General features: G+C 42.7%; 1 protein-coding gene across 12 annotated transcripts in view; it reads right to left on the bottom strand.

The window, feature by feature from the left end:
- The window catches only part of DTNB (dystrobrevin beta), a 221081-nt gene that overhangs the window by 58336 nt on the left and 137516 nt on the right, over positions 1-25229 (bottom strand). For 6 of the 12 annotated variants that reach the window (XM_038751191.1, XM_038751190.1, XM_038751188.1 and 3 more), the window contains exons 11-12: positions 11383-11484; positions 5247-5334 (exon numbers count right to left, since the gene is read on the bottom strand). In XM_038751191.1, coding sequence (XP_038607119.1) covers positions 5247-5334; positions 11383-11484 — 190 coding nt within the window. The remainder of the gene's footprint in view (positions 1-5246; positions 5335-11382; positions 11485-25229) is intronic. The other 6 variants (XM_038751200.1, XM_038751189.1, XM_038751198.1 and 3 more) reach the window with 2 other exon arrangements.

The following is a 25229-nucleotide window of genomic DNA, read 5'->3' on the forward strand; positions in this document are numbered from 1 at the left end:
ATTTTCTGCTTGGTTACTGCAAAACACGACTGGGCATTTCATGGTAAATTTAGAAGTAAAACATAACACCTCTATAACTTCCAACCACCTAATACACTATTCAGCATGGTACACAGCCCTTTATTGGAGGTAGCTTCTACTGATACTAAAGGCTATCACTGATTGGGAGTCATGCAACAAGTAAGGCCCCTGTGGCCCCAGTAATCTTAAACCTTTGACACCTATAATAGTAATGATGATGATGACGATATTTAGTAAGTACTTACTGTGTGTCAGGCACTGTACTAAGTGCTGGGGTAGATACAAGCAAATTGAGTTGGACACAGTCCCTGTCCCTTGAGGGGCTCACAGTCTCAATCCCCATTTTACAGATGAGGTAATTGAGGCACAGAGAAGTGAAGCGACTTGCCCAAGGTCACCGAGCAGATAAGTGGTGGAGCTGGGATTAGAACCCATGACGTTCTGACTCCTAAGCCCGTGTTCTATCTATCTACTACACCATGCTGTAACACCATTGCATTCACTCCTCCTGCCATTAACCCTGTTCCTTCTTTTTTTGTGAGTGGTGCCTTCTATGGTTTTGGTTTCCAGGTTTTCCTCTCCCTCCCAATTTTGATTCCCTTCTTAGTTTCGTTGTCCCACCCTTGGAAATTATAGGTGTGCCTGATGAAGATGTCAGAATAAGAGAATGCAGTATTGTTGGGTCCAATTACAATCTTAATGATCCTCATGCAGTGTTTGCTGATTTGAGTACAAACTAGAAATGCCTCCTAAAGATTAGGGGTCCTAGTAGTAGTAGTGATTGTTGTTTTAACAGTATTTATTAAGCTCCTGCCATAAGCCAAGCACTGCATTAAGCACTGAAAAAGAAATACACATATGAGGTGCAAACATGGGCCCTGGCCCTAACAGGGCTCACAATCCCAATAAAGGCAGATGGGACTGGGAGAAGCAGCGTGGCTCAGTGGAAAAGAGCACAGGCTTTGGAGTCAGGGGTCATGGGTTCAAATCCCAGCTCTGCCACTTGTCAGCTGTATGACTTTGGGCAAGTCACTTAACTTCTCTGTGCCTCAGTTCCCTCATCTGTAAAATGGGGATTAAGACTGTGAGCCCCAAGTGGGACAACCTGATCACCTTGTAACCTCCCCAGCGCTTAGAACAGTGCTTTGCACACAGTGAGCGCTTAATAAATGCCATTATTATTATTATACATAAGAAAAGAAGAAACAAAAATATAAACGACAAGGATGATAATAAATGCAACAGGAGTAGTAGGATTTGGGACTTCTCATGGCTCGGGCCATTAGGTACAGAAATCAGAGCTATTGGCCAGGGCAGGGCAGTGCTCCTCAATGTTCTAAAAATTGAGAAGGCATTTCCTGCTTGTTTTGAGTCCTTGCTGGGCTGGAACAGCTGTTAGTGAGAGCGCCGGTGGCAAGAAGGTGGCAAGTCCTCTCTTCTCCGTGACGGGCCCTGGAGGTTGGGTGTCAGGGCGAGTGGGGAGGGGTCGGGGGGCTCACGCTACTTACTGCTGCCTACTTCACAATTCCTATTTGGAAGCATACTGATGACCTGGCAGAAAGAGGAGCTGCCCCAACTGTCCTGCAACTCTGAACTCCCGGGTAGCTTCAGGAATGTCTAAAGAAAGCCTTCAGGAATCAGGCAGGGAGTCTGACATTCCCAGTGCCCCCAGTGCTACATTTTGGTAGCAAGTGAAATACAAAACAACGCAGTAAGTAAATGTGCATTCCCCGTATTCTAGAATTTCAGGATTAAAACTCCTCCACCTGCAGGGACCAGCTGGCTCAGTACCAAAAAGATGTGTCTGATTAATAGCCGAACAGACCCTGGTCTGTCAGGTGAAGTCTGGCCATTGTCAGGCACAAGGTTTGGTCGTGGGCAGGGTTTGGAGGCTGCAGTCTGCTAATCCTAACCCTTCTGCACTCTGGGAGTGGGAGAATCGGCTGGGCGGTCTCTGAGAAAAGCCAAGCTAATAACTTGGGAGCAGGTCAGGCTCTGACAGAAGCACCATCTGGATGTATCCACAACAGAATTAAGCTTTCTGACAACACGGTGGAGGTGTGGGGGGCTGTGACGGGGCCACCTGTAACAGGATATTAAGCCCTGCTTATCCTAATTGTGTTTCCTTGGCTTTTCTCTCTTTTCATAACCCTTTGCAGACCTTCATGACTTTACATTGTTGGTGCCCTTCTTGCTGCAGAGGACATTCTCAGTTCCATCACATCAGTGTCATTTATAATTTTATAATACTATCTGTCTCTTCCTCTTAATTGTAAGCTCATTTTAGGCAGGGAGCGTGCCTTCCAACTCTGTTGTAGTGTACTCTCTCAAGCACTTAATACAGTGCTCTGAACACAGCAAGTGCTCAATAAATACCATTGATTGATTCATTCATTCATTTGTAGTTATTGAGCACTTACTGTGTGCCAAACACTGTGCTAAGAGCTTGGGAGAGTACAATATAACAACGGACACATTCCTGCCCACAACAAGCACACCGTCTAGAGGGGGAGACAGACAGTACTACAAAATTATAAATGAGATATATACAGATCTATACATATGAGCTGTGGGGATGAGAGGTGAGGATGAATGAAGGAGCAAGTAAGATTGGTGTGGAAGGGAATGGGAGGAGAGGAGGACTTAGTCAGGGAAGGCTTCTTGGAGGAGATGTGCCTTCAATAAGGCTTTGAAGTGGGGGAGAGCAATTATCTGTCTGATAATTGATTGACTGATCTATCTACACCACAGATGGTAAGGAAGCCCAAAAGCAGAAACTGTGTCTCTCAGCTATTTATCTTGGCAAGCAACAATGGATTTGAAGAACTGCTCTCCCAGGCAGAGACAGATCCCCTAGGCTGAAACATCCTGAAAGGACATTCAAAAAGGTCAGGAAGTGTATCTTGAACAAACCCAGGCTCACACATCAGGAGGACAGCAAGGCAAGCTATTTTTCCCTTTATTTTCAGTACTTTTTCATCCTTATTTGCTTTTCCCCTAGCCTGGTGGTGAAATCATTCAGAAGAAATTCTAGAGTAAAAGTGACTACCATCAATTTCTGCTCATGCCCACCAACCAAATGAACAGGTAGCCCACACTGGAGCAGAGAGCAGAGAGCAGAGTTCTTGTTAGCAGAATTCAATGCTCTCACAAATTGAGAAAGAGCCATTGCAAAGATAATCTGTTTGTCAGTCAACACCATTTATTAAGGGTGCTTTTGTGCAGTCATTTGCAAACTGGATATTTTCCCAAGTTCCTGGAGCAAAGAGGTAGTAAGAGTTTCCTGTTGGTTAGTTGGGCAGAAGAGCAGATATTTTAATGCAGGTTTGAGAAAGAGAAGCTCTGATTTTCTCATTGCTGGAAGAAAGTCAACGATTTCTAGATGGGACCAGAATTTCATTAATGAACAACTATTTAGAAAGAGATCTGAAGGTGGAGAGTGCTATGTAAACCCATTTAAATGGATCCCTTTAAAAGTTAAGCATTTCCACAGGGCCCTGGGGAGGTTATACAGAGGCAGTGCAGGGTTTACACATCTTTATCTTGTTTGCTTTTAAGAGGTACATAGATTCCCCTTCTCAAAGCTAAATTACCTTATACCTCCAGTTTACTTTCTGCACAAAAAGGAGAACAGGTTTGACTGGAATGAGGGAGTGTTCAAGTGTTAACTAATTAACCAACATTTTTGTGTTTACTCAATTTTTTTTATTTTCTTCACATTTTACTAGACATTTACACATGTGACTTTCAGAATCGGATGTGTGACCATAAGGAATTAGACTGTGAAATCAAATGCATCCTCATTTTCTGCACCACTCTCACCTCAAGTTCGATGATCCTCTTCTTTCACCTCACACCAGGTCCAGAAATCACAGCCCTTCAGGTCATTCATTCCTAGTCATTCCACTGCTACAAAAGTCTTTCTAGAAAGACCATTAGAAGCCCCTGGAGTTCATTAACTCTGTTCTAAGCATAGTCAAAATGAGTCCACAGGTTTAGACTAATTAGTCAATACACAGGGAAGCAGTGTGGCCTAGTGGAAAGAGCATGGGCCCAGGAGTCAGAGAACCTGGGTTCTAAACCTGGCTCCACCACTTAACTGCTGTGTGACCTTGGGTAAGTCATTTAACTTCTCTGGGCTTCAGTTGCCTCATTTGTGAAATGGGGATTAAGACTGTGAGCCAAGTGTGGGACACAGACTGTGTCCAACCTGATTGCCCTGGATCTACCCCAGCGCTTAGTAGAGTTCAGGGCACAAGCAAGTGCTTAACAAATACCATTAAAAAAAATTTACTAAGTGCTGGTGGGATCCACAGCCCCATACCAACAACTTGAATACAGGTAAAAAAAACCCAAAACAGATACAGTCCTTGTCCTTAAGGAATTTACAGCCTAATAGGGAAAATAAAATGGACTGATAAGAGGGCAACATGAATATATGCAGAGGAGGTGAACGGGTCTCACTTATATTGGGGGGGGTTTAATGATGACAGCTTTCTGAAGGAAGCATTTGAAAGAGGGGAGAGATGTTATGTCATGTACAGGAGAAGAGAAGTTATCTGCATTAGGAAAAGCTTGGCCAAAGACTTATAGGTGAGAGAGAAGGCTACAAGGTGGCAAACCTGGCTGTAAGGGATGGTGTTGGCTAGGACTGAATGGGAGACGTGAGCTCACAAGTAGGAGGGGATGGACTGGAAAGGTTTTTAAGACAATGGATCAGATTTTGTACTATTTTAAATTTGGAAGGCAGTGGAGAACCATTAAAGGGTCATGAATTGTACAGCTGACAAGGTTGAAGCTAGCAATACGATTTTGGCTGCAATGAATAGAACACTTCGGAAAAGGGAGAAGCTGGAGGCCCAGGAGTCCCTGCAGAGAGACCTCTGACATTTTCTTGGCGATAGCAGGGACTTCCCCTTTTCCTCAACAAATCTGGTCCCAGCTTGTTTGGAAATTAAAGAGGGAAGAACAGGGAGTAAAACCCCAGTTGATGGAGGGGCTGGAAGAAAATAAGAAGGGGTGGAGACAGAGATTTTTGAAAAATGTGTTTGTGTGTGGATGCGCGCTCACTTACATATAGTAAGAATGGAGAGACTGATCTGATTAAATAAAGAAAAAAGCCAACTGGCAACAAAGTAGCATCACTCATGGGATGGATCAAAGCCAGGAAGAGCACCTGGCTCTCTTATTTAAGGATGGGGGGGAGGGGAATACCATATACTTACAGTATTTCCTGCCTCTGCAGCCAAGCGGGCAGCGTAGCGAGCAATCAGGCGGTGCTCCTCATCCAGTCGGCTGGGGCTGTCCAGGACACTGCCAAAGGACAACAGACACCATCAGAAACACCTGCTCCAAGCCTGGGGATAGTAAGGATTGATTGGCCTTTCTCCACAAGAAAGAATGAGGTGGTAACAAACCAAATATGAGTTTACCTATGCTAGGACCTAGGGGAAATCTTACAGCAAAATGATTACACTGAGCATTTGGGTCCCGCTTATGCGTTTTAAAGAATTTCTGGACCATTCCTTACACTTCAGTCATCTAACCAATCTCCCAATGATGGATTAGCTTGACTACACCCTCATTTTTAGCTGACAAAAAGAGGTCCTGAAATGTCATGTCACAGACAGGAAACTAGCTGTGAGACCCTGTTTGTTAAGATTCTTCAATAATGTCGGTCCTGGAGATTTAAGCTGGAGGGCTGTGAACAGCCATTTGGTGGTGGCAGAGTCAGCATAACGCTAGATTAAAAACCCTCTCCTCCCTCCTATTTTGGGTGTTTATTCTTTTGATCAGAACCGGTTTAAGGGACGGATGGTCACATGGAGCCACCAATCTGAAGGAGCTTCTTTTTCTGGGCCTTACCCAACTAGTGGTAAAGCCACCTGTCTCGCTCATCCCTGCCCCCATGAAGCAGAATTTGACATCTGAGGGTAAAACTGGCAATCCAGGGACTAGGCTGAGAACAGGGGAGGGATTAAAGAGGAGAACTGCTCCTTAAATGGCCCCACCCTAGACTGTATTCAGGGCAGTGCTGGGCCCTGAAATCAATGCCTCCTGGAAGTAATACTAATAGTATTTATGAAGTGCCTACTGTTTGCAAAACCCCATATTAAATACTGGAAAAAAGTACACAGTTAATTATTGTACGTGGTCCCTGGCCCCCAAGGGGATACTAGATTCAATCCTGGGTTGACGGGGTGGCTTGAAAAGCAAAACTACTGGAGCAGCACGTAATTTCGTTTTCTTAAATCGTGTCCTGGACCAAGGGTATGAAGTATGGCTTTGTAAAGAGTGGTCAAACTGCTAGGATCAGTAAGCAGCATGGCTCAGTGGAAAGAGCCCGGGCTTTGGAGTCAGAGGTCATGGGTTCAAATCCCAGCTCTGCCACTTGTCAGCTGTTTGACTTTGGGCAAGTCACTTAACTTCTTTGTGCCTCAGTTCCCTCATCTGTAAAATGGGGATTAAGACTGTGAACCTGACATGGGACAACCTGATCACCTTGTATCCCCCCCAGCGCTTAGAACAGTGCTTTGCACATAGTAAGTGCTTAACAAATATCATTATAATTATTATTATTAATAATAACAGCTATCATCTACATATACTTAAAACAAAATACAAAAAAACCTCTACCTTTTAGAGGTTCCTGCCTACAAAAACAGCTCTAATTTACAGAGAAGAAAACCGGCTCATGAAATAGGTGAGACAGTAATTTCCAACCAGGATACATTGAGACTTCACTGCACACAGAGTAAAATAAATCCAACCAATAAAAAGACATGAAGCGCTATCAAAACTTAGATGTAAAACAACAGCCTTACTGAAGAAGAACTGGAGTTCTCTGCACATCTAAAAACTCAACCAGGGTGCTGTCATATATAGAAAATTGATAATAGAGGTGGTAATTTGTTGAATTATAAGCTCCTTCAGGAGGGATATTTGTGCTTTTTACCTCTATTATACTCTCCAAAGAGATTGGCACCGAATGAATCTACACAATAAACACTTCTGATTGACTATAAGAGAGTAGACTAGGCTCATACAGGATGAAAATGGCAGCACTTCAATTAGAACTCAGTGCTTCAGGCATCTAGCGCTATTCTCAGTGACTTCTTCCTGAATCATAATTGGCATCTACCTTACTTCCCTCAGCAAAGGCAAGAACGCTTCTCCTAATGGATGGGACACAAGCCTGGGAGCCAGAAGACCTGGGTTCTAATCCCAGCTCCACCACTTCTCTGCTGTGTGACCTTAGGCAAGTCACTTAATTTCTCTGTGCCTCAGTTACCTCATCTGTAAAATGGGGATTAAAATTGTGAGCCCCGTGTGGGACATGGACTGTGGCCAACCTGATGAGCTTGTATTTGTTCAGTGCTTAATACAGTGCCTAGCATGTAGTAAGCACTTAAATACCATTAACCGCCACCCCCCAAAGTCAACAACAAAAAACAAGGCCTAGAAATGAAACGTGGCTGGTGATAACTTGAAAGTGATACCGAAACACAATAGGTAACCAGAAAACAGTAACTCCAAAGGCAACTCTACAACGGTAGAGAGAAGAAATGAACAGCTAGTAGGTGTTACATGCTCTGGATACTTATGCCATGATCTAAAGTAGACCCCACAAAAGAAGAGTTTAAGGTCAAAGAAAGAAAGACTGATGGCAATGTGGTCTAGTGTGGTCCCAGACTAAGCCCCCCTTTCCCCTAGCTCCCCCTTCCCACTCCATCGCCCCAATTTGCTTCCTTTCCTCTACCCCCCTGCCCCACCGCACTTGTGTATATATGTACATATCTATAATTCTATTTATATATATTATTGCCTGTTTACTTGTTTTGATGTTTACATGTCTATAATTCTATTTACTTATATTGATGCCTGTTTACTTGTTTAGAGGTCTGTCTTCCCGCTTCTAGACTGTAAGCCTGGTGTGGGCAGGGATTGTCTCTATTGCTGAACTGTACTTTCCAAGAGCTTAGTACAATGCTCCACACAGAGTAAGCACTCAATAAATATGATTGAATGAATACGTGAATAATGCTAACTTTCTCACTGTGCCTTGATCTGTGCCTATATTGCCGCTGGCCCCTAGCCCACATCCTGTTTCTGTCCTGGAGTGCCCTCCCTCCTCAAATCCTAAAAACAATCACTCTCCTCCTCTTCAAAGCCTTATTGAAGGCAAATCTTCTCCAAGAGGCCCTCCAAGACTAAGTCCCACCTTTCCTCTTCTACCATTGCCCTGATTTGCTCCCTTTGTTCTTCCCTGCTCCCAGCCCTTCAGCATTCATTCATTCATTCAATCGTATTTATTGAGCGCTTACTGTGTGCACAGCACTGTACAAAGCGCTTGGGACTTATGTACATATCTGTAACTTTATTTGTGTTGCTGTCTGTCTCCATGCCTCTAGACTGTAAACTCATTGTGGGCAGGGAACATGCCTGCTTACCGTTATATTGAACTCTCCCAAGAGCTTAGGAAGTGCTCTGCACACAGTAAGCACTCAATAAATATGACTGAATGAATGAATGGAAAGAGTACGTGACTGGCAGTTGGGATATCTGGGTCCTAGCCCCAGATCTGCTATTGACCTACTCTATGACCACGGCAAGTCACCCAAAGTGTTCTGGATCTTAAGTTCCTCAACTGTTAATTGGGGGTAAGACAGCTGTTCTTCCTACATCATAGAAGGCAAGCTGTGTGTGGAGTAGGAGCTGTGTTGAATCCGATCCAGTAATTAGAGCAAGGTTTAGCACACAGAGACTTAATAATAATAACAATAATTATGGTATTTGTTAAGTGCTTACTAAGGTGCCAAGCAAGCACTGGGGTAGAAACAAGGTAATTAGGTTGTCCCATGTGGGGCTCACAGTCTTATTCCCCATTTTACAGATGGAGTAACTGAGGCATGGAGAAGTTAAGTGACTTGTCCAAGGTCACACAGAAAGATAAGTGGCGAAGAGGAATTAGAACCCATGTCCTCTGACTCCCAAGCCCGTGTTCTTGTCACTAGGCCAGCTATTACTACTACTGTTTATTATAACAGCTCTTTGTAGGTACATACCTAACAGCCTTTTAAGAATAGTAATGTCTGAAAGCATGTGGCACCCAGGACAGTGATTGCGAGGGCAGCAGCAGGAGGTGTTTATCGACTCAATCTGTGATGGACTCAGAAAGAAGTGTAGTTGTTTCCATCTTTCAAACCATTCGCTGAACATCAGCGCTCATTCCGGCCTCTGTATGCTTCAAAACCTCAGAAACAGCCTTCCAGCCAAATTAATTGCTCATCCATCCAAGCCTAGTCTTGAACACCACCTGACAATAGATGGAGGAGACTAATGCCAAATATTACAATAAGGATCTTGGGGATAGACATATGGCCACTTTTGCTTAAATGACCCCAAGAGTCTCCAAGAATTCACCAACAATGAGTTCTAGATGGCAAGTTTTCTAACATATTCATTCCTCTTTTCCCACATCAGGAGCTTTCTGCATCTTCCCACCTTCTCCTCATGTCCCTTTTAAAAAGAAAGATAACCTCTCAAAAAAGGGAAAACATGCTCTACTGGAAAAAATGTTACGTTAGAAAAATCACCACATGGTATATATGTTTTACCACTGCTCAAATCCTATTGAAAATCTGCTTTATGTGTGTTCACATTGGCATGTTCATCTTAAACTATCTTGTCATTATTTAACTTACATTCCATCATGAAACAGATGAATAAATATGTACGTACTGAATGTAGAACAATATAATTGTAAAGGCTATAAGGTAGGTTGTATATCTATAAGTGCTAAGGGAAGTTGTTAGACTGATGTGACTGATGGGTCTGAAAATTAACTAGGGAAAGTGTCTTAGAGGAACTGGGATTTCAGCAAAAGCTTTGAGACTGGAAAGCTGTCATCTGGCAGAAGTGAAGGAGAAAGGAATTTTTTAGGTAGAGGGACAGGAGTGAACAAAGGGTCAGAGGAGGAGTTGAAAGAGGGGAATTACTAGAAGGCTAGTTTGGCAGAGAATAGTGGTTAGAACACAGGCTTGGGAGTCAGAATGGCCTGTATTCTAATCCCAGCTCCACCACCGGTCTGTTGTGTGACCTTGGGTAAGACGGTTAACTTCTCTGTGCCTCAGTCCCCTCATCTATAAAAAGGGATTAATACTGTGAGCCCCATGGGGAACATGGATTGTGTCCAACCTGATTGCCTTTATCTACCCCAGTGCCTGGCACATAGTAAGTCCTTAACAAATACCACAATAATAATTATTATTAATAAACAATGCTATAAAAATCGATGTTTTGCTGGTCTGTCAAACTATATCTATATATACACCTATATCTATTCTCTTCCCTCCAGTTGCCCTTCAAATTTGTAGAAGGCGAGTTCTAAGATTGAGTCTACCTAAGTTACTGAAAGATATATGTTTCAAGTAACACAAATAAGAAGAAATCAAATATTAATATAGTGGTGCTAATAATAACTGTGGTATTTGATAAATGCTTATTATGTGCCAGGCACTGAACTAAGCACTGGGGTGGAGACAAGCAAATCAGGTTGGACACAGTCCCTGTCCTACATAGGGCTCACAGCCTTAATCCCCATTTTACAGATGCGGTAACTGAGGCACAGAGAAGTGAACTGACTTGCCCAAGGCCACACAGCAGACAAGTGGTGGAGCCAGGATTAGAACCCATGACCCTCTGACTCCAAGGCCCATGTTCTACCCACTGTGCCATATTAGGAAAAGCAGAAACCTCTATGTGTTTCTCAGTAGCAACGTAATAAAGGTATTTATTGAGTCCAAGGTCACCCAGAAAGCTGGAATTAAAACCCAGGTCTCCTGACTCCTAGCCCTTTCCACTAAGCCCGGCTCCTCTACATAAGTGCTCTCTGTTTAAGTCATTTGCTAGTGCTAGAGGTGGCTGACTAGTTTATGTGACCTTCGGTGTTGGGAATTACTCACCTCAAAGGTGAACTTCTTCGAAGAACAGTAACCTAGGACTTTGGGAATGGATGTGTATCGGGGATATATGACTAGAGGTTCTCAGTTTCTTCCAGGAGTCAAACATGGACTATAAAGCTTGAACTTGCAGGTATTTAGTTGAGGGCTCCTTCAAGGGTATCACTACAATCAATCTTGAAGTCTCAGGATTTAGGCTAGCCCATCGTACTTGATGGGAGATGTCATTATCATTCTCTTTGCCAGGGCAAGATTTCAGCAAATGTTTAATCTTTTAAAATCCCGAGACCAAGAAAAGCAAGGATGTGTCGCTCTCCTTGTTGATATTTCCCAAGTAAGGAACAGTCTCCATTCCCCATTAATAAATTCTTGCCCACCACCCTTCCCCCAGGGACCTTGCCTTATCACTAACCGTGTACCATTCTGCAGACGGGTCACATAGGAGGCTATCAATGCATGTTCATCAGGCAAGTGATTGGACACATCCTGGCTGTATTGTAACCTAGGAACAATGGAGGCAAAGACAGCAAGCACAACACAAACACATACAGAGGGAGAAATGAACAGGGGTTAATACAAAAGCCAAACTCAAAAAAAGCAAACAGAAAATGGAATAAAATGATAAACAAAAATGAAAAAAATCAAATTAAAAAAAAAAACATATACCAATAGCATCAGGGTGAGGAGTTAGCCTGGAGGGGTAGTTTCCTATAAATAGCTCAAACCTAAGTGATCCTTTTGGGTATACACTAGCAGCCATTTAACAGTGGTACTTTGGAGGACAAAACACCACTGAGAGGAAACAATAATAGCCTTTGCTCACAAGCCTCTTTTACAGCCCCTGTACTTATCCTGGTGGCAAATGGCAAAGGGCAGTGGACCAGAGAACAGACTAGTGTTCAGCCTCCCTCGAATTTGCGTTTTAAGTCCATTTAAACACAGTATTAATTCTGGCCTGAGATACAAGTGCCTAAGCCTAAACCAACTTCCCCTTCTTCATTTTACACTTTGCTGCAAATGATCTGTATGGGCAGGGATTGTCTCTATTGTCAAATCATACTTTCCAAGTGCTTAGTACAGTGCTCTGCACACAGGAAGCACTCAGTAAATATGATTGAATGAATGAATGGTCACCCCCAACATCACAGAGCCAGTGCGTAAGCTGAGGGTGAGACTAATTCATGGGGAGGCCACAAGTTTCATATTATAGAACAATTCTGGAGTTTGACCATCATCTCACCAATCAAAAACAGCCATGGGATGTCCCCAAAGCCCTAATGTTGCCTAATACAATACTCTGCACACTGTAGGCACTTGAGAAAAGTTGCTGCGCTGCTGAACTTGCTGATAAAGATGGGGGCAGACAAGGTGAGAGTGGGGATCCCAACGTTGGAGGAGTCCTCTAAGGGAGCAATAGAGGACATGATTCAAAATTGGTCTCAATTTTGATCCTGGTACAGTACAGCTTGAGAAAATGACCGGTGTCTCATTTGATCTGTGATAAATATACTAAGGGCGGAGAGCGGCATAGTTTGTGAGACAGGCCTGATCAAACAATGGCCGCTCAATGATTGCAGTGGAAGTTTAACAAAAAGTACGTATTGGTATGGAACAGGAGCTACTGGGAATCCTGCTTTGGTCTGCCTCGGATTCATCATCACTGCTACCCATCATCTCCAAAGTTCAAGGCTAACTGCTTTTCCAGTTCATTCTGTAAGTGAAAGGACAAGTATAATATCTCCAGGAGAAAACTAGTGCAATAGTTACTCTGACAGACACTGCTTGGATTAGGGCACTCAATGGGCTCCCTTCCTTCTACTTTACCTCACTGCTCTCCTACCCAACGCTTAGAACAGTGCTTTGCACATAGCAAGCACTTAATAAATGTCATTATTATTATTATTATTATTACTATTACTACTACACCCAACGTGCACACCGGGTTCCCCAACCCCCTCTCTGTACCTCCGTCTTGTCTATCCAGCCACCAATCCCTTCCCTACGCCCTCCCTCTGGCCTGGAATGTGTCTACCAACTCCACTGTATTCATTCATTCATTCAATCGTATTTATTGAGCGCTTACTGCGTGCAGAGCACTGTACTACGCACTTGCAAAGTACAATTCGGCAACAGATAGAGACAATCCCTACCCTACCATGGGCTCACAGTCTAGAAGGGGGAGACAGACAATAAAACAAGTACTTAGTACAGTGACCTGCACACAAGCACTCAAACACCATTGACTGATTAAAACTCCCTCCCTACCTGAAAGACTACACTCTCTCCATCTTCAAAACCCTCCTAAAATCAAGAAGCCTTCCCTGACTAAGCCCTCATTAGTACAATGCTTAGCATAGAGTACACCCTTAAGAAAAACCACAATTATTATTACAATTATTATTAACTGGAAATCCTCCAGAATCAATCAATTGTACTTACTGTATGCAGAGCACTGTACTAATCACTTGGGAGAGTACAGTATAGCAGTTGGTAGACACATTCCCTGGCCACAAAAAGCTTACCATCTAGAGGGAGAGGCAGGCAAGGACATATGGCACAAGTAAGGGAAATACTCGCTCTCTCCTTTCATTCCTTAAACTAATTGTGCTTTGGTCAGTCCAGTATGAGTGAGTTCATTCTCCTCCTGAGGTGTGAGAGCATTGAGCCAGTTCTGCAACAGTAAACTGTTCATTGCCACAGGACCCCTTTAGTACTGACTTCTCTAATTCTGTGGTATTGTACTCTCCCAAGTGTTTAGTACAGTGCTCTGCACACAGAAAGTACTCAATAAATACCAATGACTTCATCTATGAACCAATTGATTCATCTATGGTCCTTTGAGATAGGTCAATATTAGCTTTTGAGAGAGGGAGAAAGAGATCAGAGGCAGACTATTTGACTCATCCCCCAGAAAAAGTGAATGATGAAGTAGTTCTTTCACTTAGATCAACTATCTTCGACCTCCTCAGATTGATTTAAAGAGCTATAGAAATTCTGTCACTGGGGCATCTCAGTATGGGCCTAGGACTTGGAAGTCACGAGGTTTAGCTAATTTCATGTGTTTTGCAGATGGTGCCTAACTGGGAGGGGAGAACACAGGAGGATGCTGAGCACTTAATGCCAGATCTGTTGTGGACTGAAATATTGGACTGGCTGAGGCATTTGACAATGCCAGGATAACTGGACTGGCCAGAACATTTCTGGACCACTCAGGCCACGGTACTTCTGGAACACAATAGCTGTAGTCTGGTTATAGCTTACGTCATAGCTATCCCTGAAGAGAGTTATTTTCTTTTACACAAGCAACTCTGGAGATCCTTTCTCTTTAATTAACATTTTAACCAGTTTTGGAGGTACAGGCTACTATTAAGCCTTGGAATTCATGGTTCCTTTCTGATTTCCAGGCTGATGGATTATTGTATAATTCTGGCAAATGCAGCATCGCTTCCTTTAACCTGCACAAGTTTCCCCCTTAAAACCCTTTGGTTAGAACGCTTTTTCAGATCCTCTGTGGGGTGATATCCCTGACTGCAGGAGAATCACTCTCTAAAAAAATCTAAAAGTATGTTCTTGAACAATGTTTAAATTAAAGCCCAAGAGTCGGCTAAATAACAAACAAAAAAATCCCTAAAATAGCAGCCCCTTTGAGGTCCTGGGCCCCATTCATCATCTGGAAATCACCAGGAAACTTCCTGGTGCTGGATATGATTAGATGTCCTCTACCATAGTGTCCACCTTCTTAAAGACCTTATCCACAACATCTAATCCCAAAGAGAACAACATAGCATGAGGCTCTGGCTCCAAATAAATTTATCCCGTCTTTGGTGGAAAAAAATCCAGATGTTTTCATTTTAACATTTGTGTTCATAAATCTCCTCTGCTCTGCATGTTGTTTAATTATGAAACAGACTGCGTGTGTAGGGGAAGTGAGTAATGAAAAAATAACTTCGAAACGTCATTTTTTAGGTTCTCCTGCAGTTGTACTGAGGAAAACTGGAGCGGAGGTAGATTGAAGACTTTCAAAGAACAAGTTCTCTTTCCACTAGCCACACTGGTTCTCAGAGGCCACAGAGGCTTTTTTTGGTCTTCTCCCTAAAATACTCTCCTCCCATTTGGGTTCAGCGTCAGCCCAGATTTTACATAAGCTATCTTACGTATATCTCGCTCAAAAATTAGAGTCTAGGAAAACCTTTTATTCTAGCCAAATTTTTATTGGCTTCCTTCAGTATAAGTGCTCTGCACAGTGAGAGCTTCCTTCCTTCAATCGTATTTGTTGAGCACTTACTGTGTGCACAGCACTGTACTAAACACTTGGGAAGTACAATTTGGTAACACACGGAGATAGTCCCTACCCAACATTTATTCATTCATTCAATCGTCTTTATTGACGCTTATTGTGTGCCGAGCACTGTACTAAGCGCTTGGGAAGTACAAGTCGGCAACATATAGAGATGGTCCTTCCCCCCAAAATGGGCTCCCAGTCTAGAAGGGGGAGACAGACAACAAAATCAAACATGTGGCCAGGCATGCCCTGCCCTCCCCCCGGGGGTCGGTGGGCTCAATATATACCATTGACTGATTTAGTCTATAACACAAAAGCATAAAGGTACAGTTTCATTTCAAAATAAATTTAATCTTTATACCTGGCACCGTATTTATAAATTACCAATCTTATATGGGATTTATGATGAATTCCAGTTTTTTCAACCTGCTTTAGCTTCTGTCATGTGTCTTACCTAATTTTCTCTTGTTGCAATATAAATCTATTTCTTCTAAGACAAGGAAAATAACTGGTCAATTTCCTCTTTTTTTACAAAAATCTATATTCTTGAAGTTACCCCTTGGCTTTTTTTCTCTGGGTCAAACAAACCCGTAACACAAAAACAATTGTATTGTCAACCTCTGGACCCTCTCCATTTTCTCTACATCCTTTTTAAAATGCAGTACCGTAAATCAGACATGATACTCCAATAAAGATTCAACGCATACCAAGAAAATTGTAAACTCGATTTTCTGGTTCTTGACTGTCATATTCCTCCTGATACACTGCAGCAAGTTTGCCATTCATTAGCAACATTCAGCCACGTCTCCAAGATTTTTGTCTTGCATACCTGCACCGTGATAGTATTTCTCTAATCTGTAAAAACATTGTTTTTCAGTTCTTAAATACATTACGCTGCATTTGCTCTTAATGAATTCTTTCTGTTTTGATCATTTTTCTCGTTTATTGAGGTCACTTTGAATTCTGTTATCTCCTGGGCCAACTGCTATTCTCTGCAAGTTCCCTTTGACCGGGCATTAATGGTGTGGCCAAATGGAAAGAGCATGAGTCTGAGAGCCAGGAGACCTGCATCCTAATCTCAGTTCTGCCCTTACCTTGCTGTGTGACCTCGGACAAGACACAACATTCTGGTGCCTCAGCTTCCTCAAAATTAAAATGGTGATAAGATCTACGCTGAGATCCAACGAAGGAGTGTGCTCACCCCAACATTAAGAGAGCTTCCCAGAACTCTCCAGGATGATTTTTTCTTCTTTAGTTTTTTGCTTTTCCCATATCTGCCTATGGCTGGATGTACTTCTTTTTCCTTTCAGCCAGAGCACAATGTTATCCACAAATTCAAGACAACAGATAGTTTTAAAACACAATCTGAGGGAACGGTATACATAACCTTGAAACTAAGATAAGAGAGATAACTACTGCTTTGCAACTTCTAGCTCAAGCTTTTGACTTGTCTTCTGTCCTTGGACACAATTCTATCCTGGTTCTACTCCTGCTTGCTAACTACTTCTGCTTTGTTTCCTTTGTTGGCTCCTCTTCCTCTACATACTTGAGACTGATCCTCTTCCTCTTAATACTACAAAGTGTATTAAGGTTCTCCTTAATTTGTACATTAGTTCTTGGGGAGCTCATCCAGTTGCATAGTCTGCATCTCTATGAAATCCTTCATGAATGTGTATGTATATATACACAAAAACACACACACATATCCAGTTCTGACCACTCACCTGTTTATTACTTTCATGCCTCAGGAGGAATGCAACTAGCAGGGATGAGAGAGTACTAGTGGCACTTTTCAAACTACTATCACTCCCTCTTAAAGAAGCAGTGTGGCTTAGTGGAAAGAGCACAGGCTTGGGAGTCAGAGGTTGTGGGTTCTAATCCCGGCTCTGCTGCTTATCAGCTGTGTGACTTCAGGCAAATCATTTAACTTCCCTGTGCCTCTGTTACTTCATCTGTAAAATGGGAACTAAGACTGTGAGCCCCATGTGGGAAAACCTGATTACCTTATATCTACCCCAGTGCTTAGAACAGTGCTTGGCACACAGCAAGCGCTTAACAAATACGATTATTATTATTCCTTGTTTATTACTGCCAATATCACTATTACTCTCCTTGTTCCACATGCTAATCATCTGGGAATATTCTCCTCTCATTTAGTATTCGTGCCACCCACAGCCCCACAGTACTTATGCACATATCTATGTTATACAATAAATTATTTATATTAATCTCCCCAATATAGATTGTAAGCTTGCTGTGGGCTGGGACTGTGTCAACTAACTCTTTTTGTAATAATAATAATAATAATAATAATGATGATGGTATTTGTTAAGCGCTTACTATGTGCAAAGCACTGTTCTAAGCGCTGGGGGGATACAAGGTGGCCAGGTTGTCCCATGTGGGGCTGACAGTCTTCATCCCCATTTTCCAGATGAGGGAACTGAGGCACAGAGAAGTGACGTGACTTGCCCCAAGTCACAAAGCTGACAATTGGCGGAGCCAGAATTTGAACCCATGACCTCTGACTCCCAAGCCCGTGCTTTTTCTACTGAGCCACGCTACTCTCCCAAGTGCTTAGTGCAGTGCTGTGCACACAACAAGTACTGAATAAATACTGTTGATGATGATGGTTATCCATGAGCAATCCACCACTAAATTCTTCCAATTCATTTTCAGCAATGGTCCCATTATATGCCATTCCTTCCATTACAACTCTAATAGCCTCCTTAGTGGCTATCCAAACTCCATTCTATCTTAAACACAGCACTAAGAATCATCTTTCTCAAGAGTCAGATCACTCGACTGCTTCCTCAAAAGCATTCGTATTAAATAAAAACTTCTGGCCACAGATTTCAAGCCTGGCTCTTCTGTTCCTAATTGTCCCCTTCTCCTATTTCACCAAAGTTTTGCTCCAAGTTCTGTCCATATAAATCCAACTTCCTCATCTCTGAATCACCAGGCTACTTACTATCCCTGTCTAAAAAACCCTCTCTTCTCTTCATTTTACCCTTTTTATGAAATTCTGAAAGAAGCCTTCCCAGATTAAGCCTCCCAATACTGACCATGTCACCCACACCTGCTGATTTAGCCTTAGCCTTGTCTCAGAAAATCTTGGGTACATTTCTGTTATTTCTTCTCAAGTTTTATAATTCTAGCACTTGCACTTTGTAAAAAATCTAATTGTATGTTTGCATTTTTGAGATTTATGCCATATTTCCCACTAGATTACTGGCTAGCAAAGGGTCAGGGACCAGGCTCTACTTTGCTTTTGAAATTCCGGGCCACATTTTCCAGCATGACTGAAAAGCATTCATACACTTGTTGTTGGTGACAATGCTCTGCTTTCATTCATTCATTCAAATGTATTTATGGAGTGCGTACTGTGTGCAAAGCACCATATTAAGTGCTGGAAGAGTATAATATAACAATTAACAGAAACATTCCCTGCCCACAAAGACCTTACATGACCTGTTCCTTATGACATGACATGCCTTGGGGTTTTCTAAAGGATTGGAAACTAATCAATCAATCAATCAGTCAACTGTATTTATTGAGCACTTACTGTGCGCAGAGCACTGCACTAAGCGCTTGGGAAATACAAGCTGGCAACATATAGAGACGGTCCCTACCCAACAGTGGACTCACAATCTAGAAGGGGGAGATAGAGAACAAAACATAGTAACAAAATAAAATAAATAGAATAGATATGTACAAGTAAAAATAAATAGAGTAATAAATACATACAAACATATATACATATAACCCTGACTTGGCCAACTGCTTCCACTGGTTATGGGCAAATTGCTTAAATTCTTTAGACCTCAATTTTTTCAACTGTGAAATGGGTATCATCTCATCTCCAGTGAGATATATGGGTGAGTGTATCTATCTACACACACACACACACATGGGGTGGCACCAAGAGTAACGTGAACAGGTGAATAGCAAGGTGCTATTTAAAGCAAGTTAAATGGATATAGTCTCCTACTCTAGGCATTTACAGTCATATGGCCCAGAGCTCTCCCTCTTTTGGTGTGGGGTCAGGCGGTGTCAGGGTTGGGGAGCATAGCCGGAGGGCTGGGGCTACCTTCAGTCATCCAGGCTGGCACCACACAGAGGAGGGACAGGAGATTGGGATACCTTGGCAAGGAAGGCTTGGATTGAAGTAGTGAGGTGAAGAGAAATTGAACTTTTTACCTTCTACTGTTTTGATATTCCCTGTTCCCTGTTATTTTTTCCCCTGGGTATGTGTGTTTGAGAGTCTGCATCCCCTTTTCAGATTTTGAGCTGGATCAGGGTCAAGGATGGTATTGGAATAAATGTATGGATTCACCCATGCACTTAGATTAGTTAGTGCTCTGCACACTATAATCTTGTGCGGAACAAATGGGAAGCAAGTAATAAATAGCATAATCATTATTACTATTGCTGTAAATACTTAATAAATGTTGCAATATAACTGAATTTAATTTATGACAGATGCAGACAGAAATAACATACCTGTACCAGAGCAAAAACATAAACTTCGAGAGAACTGCTCTTTAACCGTGGTGTGTATCTTCAAAAGCCCTCCAATCTTAAACGACCTCAGTCCCAAATATTTTTTGAAAAAGCCAGGGTGCTGAGCTCCCCTCTGTCTTATGCACTTACTGCAGTATGCAAAACGGCCTACACGATTTAAGGAAGACTGAGCAAATCAGTCGCACCAGCTGCTGGAAGTAGCAGAATGACTTTTCATATTGTAGCCACAGGCCTCATCAAGGAATAAATGGGTTTTCTCTTTCCCAAAACGACTGCTGTTGCTGATACAGAATCTCTCTTAGCGGGGGGAGGGTATATGTTTGCTTTAATTTTTAATAATTCACTTATCTTCCCACACAGAAGAGGCGATAAAAGTCAAGTATTTGGAAGATGAATCTGATCTGACATTGGCAGTAAACTTAGGGCATATCTTTAAAAAATAACTATAAATCTTTCCCAAGCCCCAAATCTTGTACCTCCTGTTTAGAAGAGGGCAGTCATGTGTTTTTTTTTAAAACCCAAACATTCGTGGGTCACAGTTTTAATACTAGAAAGTCCGAGACACTTACTGGTTTGCAGACTCATGCAAGACAGGAAAGAAAACGGGGCCCTTCTCTGGCATCTGCAATGATCATTTGGGGAGAAGAATCCTTACTCCAGGAACACCACAAGCAGCCTTCTGATTCTCTGAGGCATTGACTTCAGGCAGCAATTCCATGCTTCCTTGTCCTGAGTGGGAACTTCTGAAATGGGCTCTGTGCCTAGTGAAGGTGTTATGCCCTTCATTTGTTGGGAGTTTCTAGGCATTGGCATCTTTCTAAGTTATCACTGTGGTGGAGACAAGATAGGGTATCGTCTAGGCCATGTAGACCACCCCTTTACCTCGGTCAGACAGTCCTTTTAAGTAGGGGCTAAGGTGCTCTTGCCCCTTGCCATGTCATGCTGTGTGCCTAGTGTAATGTGGGTGACATCATGGGCGTAAAGGCTAGACATTTTTTTTTTCATTCCTGGCTCCAAGAGGATCCCTCAAGGAAGGAGAAAACCCTCAGGAATTCTCATCCAGCCCTGATTTTAAATAGAGTTTGCTTCATAATGGCAGCCTCTTTGGACTTATTGTTTCTAATACACCATGGGAAGCCCTGGCATTGGTCCCCTTCTACGCAGAGTTATTTGGGAAATCAGGATGTAGTTGGGAAAGGAACCCTCCAGTTTGCCCCATAGCTTGAAATTGGCCTTGGCAGGGGGGATGAGGTAGAGGCTTGGACGTCTTTCCAGAGTCTTTGGCTTGGGCAGACTCTGCTTGCGCACACTCTGGAAAAAAGAAAAGATCTGGCTCCCATTAAATCAGCAGATGTTCTTTACTTTAATGGGAAATTTTCTTTCCTCTTCAGTTGTCAACACCAGGAGAGTGGGTGAGGAACAGGGTTCTGGAGTCTCCCTTGTTCACTGTGATCTCTTGGGGACAAGCTTCCTCTAGGGAGACAGGGATTTTTCATAACTTGATGATTATGGATATTCAAGTTCTGTACTTCTACACAAACATTGACAATTCCATGAGCTTTTGGTTCTAAAGAGAAACTACCCCTGTTGGAGCTTCAAAGGAGGCTGCACCTGGGTGTCACATCTTGCCTGGACAGTTTTGGGTCTACTGATCTTGTTTACATGATCCCAAAGGGAAGGACTGTCCCTAAACAGGCCCCCAAAGCCAATTCTTTTTCATTTTTTCCCTTTTCCTCCTCTTTTTCCCTATAATTGCCTGGGTTCTTCCTTCCTGGTATGTGGCTGGGAAGCAGATCAACTTAATACATTCTAGAAATAATTCTCATCACTCCATTCTGGGGATTTACTGGAAAAACACCTTGCAGTGTTACTGCTTTAGAGATAATCAGGGATCTGGACAAAAACTGAAAAAAATGCAGCATCTGTTTGCAACACATTAAAATATTACATACACATTAAAATATTACATAGCCAAGGAATTGGTAAGAGAGGAGAATGTGAGCCCATTGTTGGGTAGGGACCATCTCTATATGTTGCCGACTTGTACTTCCCAAGCACTTAGTACAGTGCTCTGCACACAGTAAGCGCTCAATAAATACGATTGAATGAACGAATAAAGGCTCAACATGAAATCGGAAATGCAAAGTCTGTTTGCACTCAAGAGCAGGCACACTTGCTCCAGGTTTCCCTTGAAATTTCACTTTTTTTTTTGGATATTCTCAATCTGACATATTCTAGCTTTAAAAGTCCAACCCTCAGGAGAGACAGAAAACTGAACAATTTGGGGTTGTAAACTGGGATTCTGGAGCTGGACTTTCAGTCTCAGTTCTGCTCTTGATTTGCTGAGTGGCCCTGAGCAGTGTTGTTCTTCTTGCCCCTCAGTTTTCCATCTGAAAATCACCAGTTTCCTCCTTCCCTAAAGTGAGGACTTGTCAAACAATACTGTCTTATAAAAAACATTGTGATTTGGATCTTAAGTTAACAATCTAATCCCTTCCCCTGTTTTCTCAAATCAACTCCTGGGGACCCACATTCCTCCCCACCACCATTTTGAAGGGTTTAGTACTTCAAGGAGTGAACTTAGAAAGAAGATGAAGCTGTAAACAGCCATGTCTAAATGCTCTCTGCCCAATGATTGGCCCTTGTGGGAACAACTAGACAGCTTGCTAGATTTATCTACCTCTCTTTCGCACGTTATGTAGCTGGAGACATAGGAAATGTCCTCCCTTGATTTATTAACGGCAAATTGTGAGTCTGCAAGAAAATGTGAATCACCCTCCTATATGATATTTCTAAATAAATTCATTCAATCAATCTTACTTCTGCTCCCTGGAGGCTAACTTTGAGGAGCAATTCAGCAGTGAGACATGCAAATCTCTCTCTACCCTTGATTCTCCATATTCCAAAACATCTGGAGGTCCTGAAACAGACAGGCACCTTTGATTCCTGCTAATTTAATGAGCTCAAACAAATCCTAATGAAGACTTTCAAAACATCAAAAACAAAACAAAAGAACGTTCATTCATTCATTCAATCGTATTTATTGAGCGCTTACTGTGTGCAGAGCATTGTACTAAGCGCTTGGGAAGTACAAGTTGGCAACATATAGAGACGGTCCCTACCCAACAGCGGGCTCACAGTCTAGAAGGGTGGAAACCAGCCTAGAAAATGTGGTTTTACTTACATTGTTATTTTTGTATTATTTACTGAGTTTAAAGACAAATTGTAGCATGCTGGGGAGATGACTGGTGGGGTGGCACAGAATTTTATTGCAAAGTTTCAAATTCTAACACCTTCATTAAGGATCTGAGAGGAAAGGGTGAATAACCTGATAATTAAATTTACACACAATACTTAATTTGAATGTGTCCTAAATACCCTTAGGAAAAGAAACAGAGAGGCCCAGGGAAACTGGGCCAGAAATAACAAAATAACACAACACAACCTGGGGAAATGAAACTAGCCTGAAATAACAGAATTAGAAACACAAGTCACTAGAAAGACGAAGGCTTGAGAAGAGGCAAATTCAGGGAACCAGAGTAGAAAGCAAGACTGCCCTACAGCCACTTTGGAAAATGAGTACCCTGAAGACAGAGCACAAAACAAAACGAAAGCTAATCATCTGTGCCAAAAGAGGGGTATTGAGAATTTACTCTACCAAGCTACCCACCCCAAGAACTAGATGCTATCAGTATATTTCATTTCACAACATTTACTGAACAAATCATGGTGTTCTGGGTGTCAAGGGGCATGAGACAGCAAGGGGCATGAGCCCCACACCTTCAGAATGTGGTGTTCGCTCCTTAGTACCCCAAGTTCATAGGGAAAACTCATTTGCAAAGGATGCCAATCACTCCCCTGGTGACTTCAGCTGAAGCCTAGCTAATTAAAGTGGAGGACTGAAGCACCGTGGAGGGCGCTGACTAGGGGAGAAGACTCCATGAGCACCAGCTACGAGGAAGGACAAGGCTTACGTCTTGGCGATTACAGAGAAAGGACCTGGGAGCGAGTAGTCCATTGTTGGGTGTACTAGCAGAGGGCTTAAGCAGCACAGGTCCAAACAAAGTGGCCCAACTCAGCAGGGAAAACTGCCCAGGAAGAGCTATGGCTGGGATAGCCACAGAAGGGCTAAAAAGAAATGCTGTGGCTTTTAGGGAAGGCCAAGTCAATAATACTTTTAGAAAAGGGATAATAATTATGGCATTTGTTAAGTGCTTACTATGCTCTAAGTGCTGGGGTGGATATAATGCTATGAAATCGGGCACAGCCCCGTCCCACGCAAAGTTTACAAGCAGCGTGGCCTAGAGGAAAGAGTAGGGGCTGGGGATTCAGAGGACTTGGGTTCTAATCCCGGCTTTGCCACTTACCTGCTGTGTGACCTTGGGCAAGTCACTTAACATCTCTGTGCCTCGGTTCCCTCATCTACACAATGGGGATTCAATACCTGCTCTCCCTCCTAGACTGAGAGCCCCAAGAGGCCTTCCCAGGCTGAGCCCCCTTTGTCCTCTCCTCCTCCCCATCCCCCCTGCCCTACCTCCTTTTCCTCCCCACAGCACCTGTATATATGTTTGTACAGATTTACTGCCCTCTTTATTTTACTCGTACATATTTACTATTCATTTTATTAATGATGTGTATATAGCTATAATTCTATTTATTCTGATGGTATTGACACCTGTCTACTTGTTTTGTTGTTTGTCTCCCCCTTCTAGACTGTGAGCCCGTTGTTGGGTAGGGACCATCTCTATATGTTGCCAACTTGTACTTCCCAAGCGCTTAGTACAGTGCTCTGCACACAGTAAGCGCTCAATACGATTGAATGAATGAATGAATGGGACAGGGACTGTATCTGACCTGATTAACTTGTATCTACCCCCGTGTTTACAACAGTGCTTGATGCATACTAAGTGCTTAACAAATACCATGATAATAACAGTAATACTGATAAATCACATCCCACTTTAATAGATGAGGAAATGGAAGCCCAGAGGAGTTAAGTGTTTGCCTGAGGTCACACAAAAGAGAAGTGGAGAAGCTGGGACTACAATCCAGGTCTCCTGACAACCAGTCCTATTTCTTTTCACCAGGCCATGCAAGTGGTTACCTCTGGATTTGGTTTGAGATTTGCGGCAAGACTGACTGATGTAACTGTTTAGAATAAAAATCCCTATGTAAATACCAGTTATCTACTCATAGCCAAGGGTGCTTGTATATTCTGTGTGAGGGGAACTCACGAGCTTTGGTGAGATCGCTATCAGGAGGAGGGAGTGGGCTTAGCAATTCTCCAAGTCTTAGCAAGCAGCCTTTAGGGAGCAGAACTAAGGGAGTCCCAAATGCTTCCCATGCCTTTGAGGGTTCAAAATCTGAGAGTCATGGGATGATGGCAGCAAACTACTGGGCTAATCTCAAGGTGCATCAGCATGGCTGTGCCTCAACCATAAAGA

The sequence above is a fragment of the Tachyglossus aculeatus genome, chromosome 9, assembly GCF_015852505.1.
Source record: "Tachyglossus aculeatus isolate mTacAcu1 chromosome 9, mTacAcu1.pri, whole genome shotgun sequence".
Taxonomy (NCBI): domain Eukaryota; kingdom Metazoa; phylum Chordata; class Mammalia; order Monotremata; family Tachyglossidae; genus Tachyglossus; species Tachyglossus aculeatus.